Raw genomic sequence first — 6,000 nt, forward strand, 5'->3', positions numbered from 1 at the left:
TGTGTCTGTTTCTTTAGGTGGGAGGTGGACCCTGACTACTGTGAAGAGGTGAAACAGACTCCGCCCTATGACAGCGGCACCCGTCTGCTGGACATCATGGACATGACCATCTTTGACTTCCTCATGGGTGAGACCACATCTCCGAAAACACACACACACTCAGAGCACAGCGACATCCCACTGGGCACAGAAGTCAGTTCAGCTAACGTGAATTCAACATGAAATCAACAAAAAATATCATCATGTCATTGGATTTAGGTTAAAAGTTGAGTGATAGAAGAAATTCCAATACGTTGACGACTCTTTTCAAATCCGATCAGTTTTCCACGTTGATTTAACATCATCATATTGAATTGTTTGGTTGAAATGAAAGTGGAAACAGTGTTGATTCAACCGGTTTTTGCCCAGTGAGATGGCTCCATTATAAAATGGCGTCTCTCCTCAGGCAACATGGATCGTCATCACTATGAGACGTTTGAGAAGTTTGGCAATGAGAGCTTCATAATCCACCTGGACAACGGGAGAGGGTTTGGAAAGCATTCCCATGATGAGGTGTCTATCCTGGTGCCTTTAAGCCAATGTTGCAGGTCAGTAACTTTATGAATCTTTTCTATTAACTGACATTTCTGGTGTATCATTGGCATGTATACATCAAGAGCATTTACTTGTGACTGGTGAACCTCAACACACTTAACCTGACTTTTCACTTATCAGGAGTTGACATAGAGGTTAAAACCCATTTTGGCATGGACATTGCTATTGAGGGCTTCCACCTTTTTAAAGTAATCAACTGGGTGGGACTTCCGATGGGTTAATTCCATGCAGGTCATCAGGAGGGCTCAGCCAATGAATTATGCACGTTCCATAACTGTAGGTGGCAGTAAATAGCCGACCTTGGCTTCATTCTTGTTCAAACAACATACTTTAGGTGGCAGTATGCACCCTTTCAGTTTGTTTGCTAACTCATAGAAGTAATAGAAGAAGAAAATGGACTACTTCAAAATGCCTGTGTGCTCACAGACACCATAATGGGACATTATGAAGAAGACCTTACTAATATTGAGTTGCAACCCTTGTTTTTGGCTCAAACCGATGCGCCTGGCATCTACTACCATACCCCGTTCAAAGGCACTTCAATATTCTGTCTTTCCCATTCACCCTCTGAATGGCACACATACACAATCCATGTCAAAATTGTCTTAAGGCTTAAAAATCCTTCTTTAACCTGTCTCCTCCCCTTCATCTTCACTGATTGAAGTGGATTTAACAAGTGACATCAATAATGGATTATAGCTTTCACCTGGATTCACCTGGTCAGTCTAGGTCTTGGAAAGAGCAGGTGTCCTTAATGTTTTGTACGCTCAGTGTATATAAAAATGATATCTCTATCATTCTCTATGGGAGTTAATGACTTTATATGAAGTTACAATCATAAAGCGTTAATGAACTTCTTCCATTCCCTCCTGACCCCTCCTGTCTCTCCAGAGTGAAGAAGTCGACCCACCTGCGTCTGCAGCTGCTGGCCAAGGAGGAGTACCAGCTGAGTGATCTGATGTCTGAGTCTCTGCTGAGGGACAAACTGATCCCCATCCTCATCCAGCCCCACCTGGAGGCTATGGACAGACGCCTACGCCACACACTCAACGTCCTGGCAGACTGCATCGAGAAGGAGGGCTATAGTAATGTTGTGGAGGATGACCTGGGGGGGGAGAGGAAGGGGGCTCAGATGCACACATTACCCAGGGGGAGGTAGCTGGGAGGCCTGAACTGTTCTGGAATGGACCATACTGGATTGGACTGAATCGAACCGTACGGAACTAGAGTCGATCAGACTGGACTGGATTGAACTGGATTGGACTGGACCAGATTAAACCGGACTGAACCGGTTTTGACCACCATCCACATAGGCCCCTTAAATAACAGTGTACACCTCCCAACCAATCGATCATCTCCCACCACAGCACCACAGATCATGAAAGTCTTGTGAGAGCCGCTTGTCTTGTTCAGGAGACATTTTTGAATTCAGTGAATTCTAAGACTGGTATTATTCCTTCTGCTGTCAACTGAATATTGTGTTTCTACACATTGTTGGGACCTGTCACAGGTGTGCAAACGATATGCGTATTGGAGATCGATTCTGTGTCTTAATGAACAATTTATTGCAAAATGTTTTATAACTTCTGTTGCTCTTTTACATTGTTGTTGATGTGTTTTTTTTGTATTAATTTAAGAGATATTTCATTGGAGGGTTTACTGCAAAATGTGTCTTCTGCTTTTCATCTTTCAAGTGCTTCCTGTCCCGAGAGTATTTATTGCATTTCATATTAATTGTTTGAAATAAATGAGACCCACATAATTTTTCTATCAATAGGACTGGGGGCTCTAGTCAATCTGTATCGCTGAAGCTCCCGAGTGGTGCAGCGGTCTAAGGCACTGCATCTCAGAGCTAGAGGCGTCACTACAGACTCTGGTTTGATTCCAGGCTGTATCACAACCGGCCGTGATTGGGAGCCCCATAGGGCGGCGCACAATTGGCCCAGTGTCGTCCGGGTTTGGCCGGGGTAGGCTGTCATTGTAAATAAGAATTTGTTCTTAACTTGCCTAGTTAAATAATGGTTAAATAAATACATGCTCTAGAAATATAAAGTTAATGTCCTATTGAGCTGCCATTTGCAGCGTTTACCATGAATGCAGTTTCTGCTAATGTGGGAACAATGCCTTTAAATTTCAAGCACACTGTAACGCTGAACTTCCACTATACAGATCGAATAGAGCCCTGAGTGGTCAGGAGACCAAGAGGGAGCGAGAGAGACTCTACAGATGTGCAGTTCTTAGCTGGTCAAGGAGAGGGCAGCTCTAGTGCATGTACAATAGTGGTCTGCAGGTCAGCTGTTTGTTCACCCGCACCTGCCCACAATTGCTAATAACCCATCCGCAACCGCCCAGCTATGCTGTAGGCTACGGTCAGAGATGGAAGAACGATTTTTTGACAGGGGTGCAGGGTTTTTTTTTAGCAAATATGTTTCTGCTTATAATTACCGACATTTCGGTAGGCTATTTGTTAGTCAACTTGTCTATTATTAGACTATATACATGCTGCTTCTCTTTTGTCATTATATGTTGACCTAGAAGACTAAAATAAACCCTTGCTCACTAAAATAATTTCATAAATTGATAGAATGAATGCTTCTATCTATGTAGTTGACATCAGTAAACTTTTCTTTGTCGTCTCTATTTCTTTCCCGAAGCAAAGACGTTTAGGGACTGGGGAGAAAATGCAATAACAAAAAATAAACAGGAAAGATTTTCGATGTAAAATGTCCAAATTATATCAGTTTGACCGGTTGTAAGGAAATAGAACGCTGTAAAAATGACCCAAGATGTTTCTGATAAGATTTTAGGTCGGCTTGGATACATATTTTATGTGGTTTCACAGGAGGCTGCTGAGGGGAGAAGGATGCATGATAACAGAGTAAATGGAATGGCAATTAAGGTGCCACCAACCTCCTATGGTTGAAATACTAGGCCTATCAGCTTTTATGATGCTGATAAAAATAGCACCTCTGCAGAAGGTCCCTAACTGCAGATTTGGATTGTCTCAAGATGCTCTAAGAAATCAATCATATTTCTCCACCCCTGTTTCCGAGTCAAAATATGGGATACATTTGAATTTGGTGTATTATTTTACTGCAAGAAATGCTTCATTCTGCAGGAGTTAATATTAAGGTTATGTGTAAGGTTATAGACCTACAGTCAGTGTCCAGATTTCAGTTTCCATTTAACCCATATGAACAGTAGGCTACAGTTCAATTGACTTGCCATAAGCCTATTGGAAGTCCTGGTCTTGTGACTGTTGAATTTGTATAGCACGCCTTGAGTGGGCTCCCGAGTGGTGCAGCGGTCTAAGGCACTGCATCTCAGTGCTAGAGGCGTCACTACAGACCCTTGTTTGATTCCAGGCTGTATCACAACCAGCCGTGATTGGGCAACGCACAATTGGCCCAGCGTCGTCCCGGGTTAGGGTTTGGCTGGGTTAGGGTTTGGCTGGGGTGTTCTTTACTGACTTGCCTAGTTAAATAAAGGTTAAATAAAATGTAAAGAATCATCACACATAACATAGCCGGCACTGGAATCATCCTCCTTTACCACTTAAACAACTCTCCATTTCGCAGCTTTTATTTTATTGAATTAAACTCCGACATTATCCTTTTTGCCTCAGTGGATCGACTTTAACTTTTTCTGTCCGTTCCCAAAAGCATTTGGCTATTGGCTTGTAGGCTATTTGGTGGGCATACAGTTAGGCTCTAAAGCTTACGCAATACGCACTAATGCCAGATAGCCTAAAAATAATGAAAAACCTCAGTGTAGTCAATAGATATACATTGCACAAGAATTATACATTTATGGATCTTTGTATGCATTGTTTCCTCATTATTCAACCCGCCCGCCCGCCACCCCTACTTCATCCACACAATAGGATGACCCTCAAACCCGCTCGCTCTGCAGATACACTGTATATATATGTATATATATACAAAAGTATGTGCACACCCCTTCAAATGAGTGGATTAGGCTATTTCAGCCACACCCGTTGCTGACAGGTGTATAAAATCGAGCACACAGCCATGCAATCTCCATAGACAAACAGTGGCAGTAGAATGGCCTTATTGAAGAGCTCAGTGACTTTCAATGTTGCACCGTCATAGGATGCCACCTTTCCAACAAGTCAGTTTGTCAAAATTCTGCCCTGCTAGAGCTGCCCCGGTCAATTGTAAGTGCTTTTATTGTGAAGTGGAAACGTCTAGGAGCAACAAAGGCTCAGCCACGAAGTAGCAGGCTTCACCATCTGGCAGTCCGACGGACGAATCTAGGTTTGGCGGATGCCAGGAGAACGCTACTTGCCCCAATGCATAGTGCTAACTGTGGCTGTTTTTCATGGTTTGGGCTAGGCCCCTTAGTTCCAGTGAAGGGAAATCTTAACGCTACAGCATACAATGACATCCTAGACGATTCTGTGCTTCCAATTTAGGGGCAACAGTTTGGGAAAGGCCCTTTCCTGTTTAAATTACAACAATTAATCAGATTCAAAGTGATTCACACTACAGCATATCCTCCATTGTACTTTTCTCTTATTTTTCTTTGGCCCATAGATTATTTTATTATTTGAGGATGAATTTAAGATGAAAGTTTAGTCAGTCCTCAATTTTGGTACTAAGAAGCCAAATGTGACACCAAGATTTTTGTAGGATGAATATTCCTTTAGGGTGTGATGTATGTATGGTGTCCAGATGTCAATGTTGTCTACAGATATGCAGGATGTACATTTCTTAACTTTCCAACTGCAGATCTGCTTTGCTGGAGAAAACATTTCAGTTACTGTTACTGAAAGTTCATATATATACAGTAGATAAACCTAGTGCCTGTGCAATGATAGAAATACTTGAATGTCTGGGATCATAACTGAAAGGGTATTTATGGGAAATATTATTTCCCGATCAGAAGCTATATACACTATACGTGTTTCCATACGTCTGTCTGTGTTGATACTTTATGTATAGACGGAGGTATGGACAACATTAGAGGCTGTGGTTCTGACTGCAGCTAAAATGCTTATTTTTCATCAGTTCATTGTTTCTGTGGAGTTTTGTTTGCAACATCGTAAAGGTGCAATAAAACAAAATGTGCATTTAAACGTGTCATTTAACTTTATTAGTTATATCTGAAACATAGAATAGATACATTGAAAAATAATGATGAGACGGGGCAAAAAACTTGAACTTGGTTCTGATCCTTGTAGGCAGCACAGACACAGAAGTCATTGGCTCTTACAGAAAAGGAATATCTCAGCTGTATTTGTCTGTATGTTCAGACTACAGAGCCTGGTCAGTAACGATGTCTATAGGCCTACTACAGTACTAATGCAGACGGCCCTCAGCGCCCCAACATGAACATGTTTACAGTTTCGTCTTTTTGTTTTGATAACCTTTCCCTAGCCCCTCA

At 42.1% G+C, this 6,000-nt stretch overlaps 1 protein-coding gene across 1 annotated transcript in view; it reads left to right on the forward strand.

The window, feature by feature from the left end:
* Positions 1-5,692, forward strand: part of fam20cb (FAM20C golgi associated secretory pathway kinase b) — a 65,864-nt gene extending 60,172 nt beyond the window's left edge. Inside the window, exons 7-9 of the mRNA XM_071409683.1 lie at positions 18-127; positions 446-587; positions 1,486-5,692. Of these exons, the coding sequence (XP_071265784.1) occupies positions 18-127; positions 446-587; positions 1,486-1,753 (520 nt within the window). The 3' untranslated portion in view covers positions 1,754-5,692. The remainder of the gene's footprint in view (positions 1-17; positions 128-445; positions 588-1,485) is intronic.
* The last annotated feature ends 308 nt before the right edge of the window (positions 5,693-6,000 follow it).

Source organism: Salvelinus alpinus, chromosome 7 (genome assembly GCF_045679555.1).
Source record: "Salvelinus alpinus chromosome 7, SLU_Salpinus.1, whole genome shotgun sequence".
Taxonomy (NCBI): domain Eukaryota; kingdom Metazoa; phylum Chordata; class Actinopteri; order Salmoniformes; family Salmonidae; genus Salvelinus; species Salvelinus alpinus.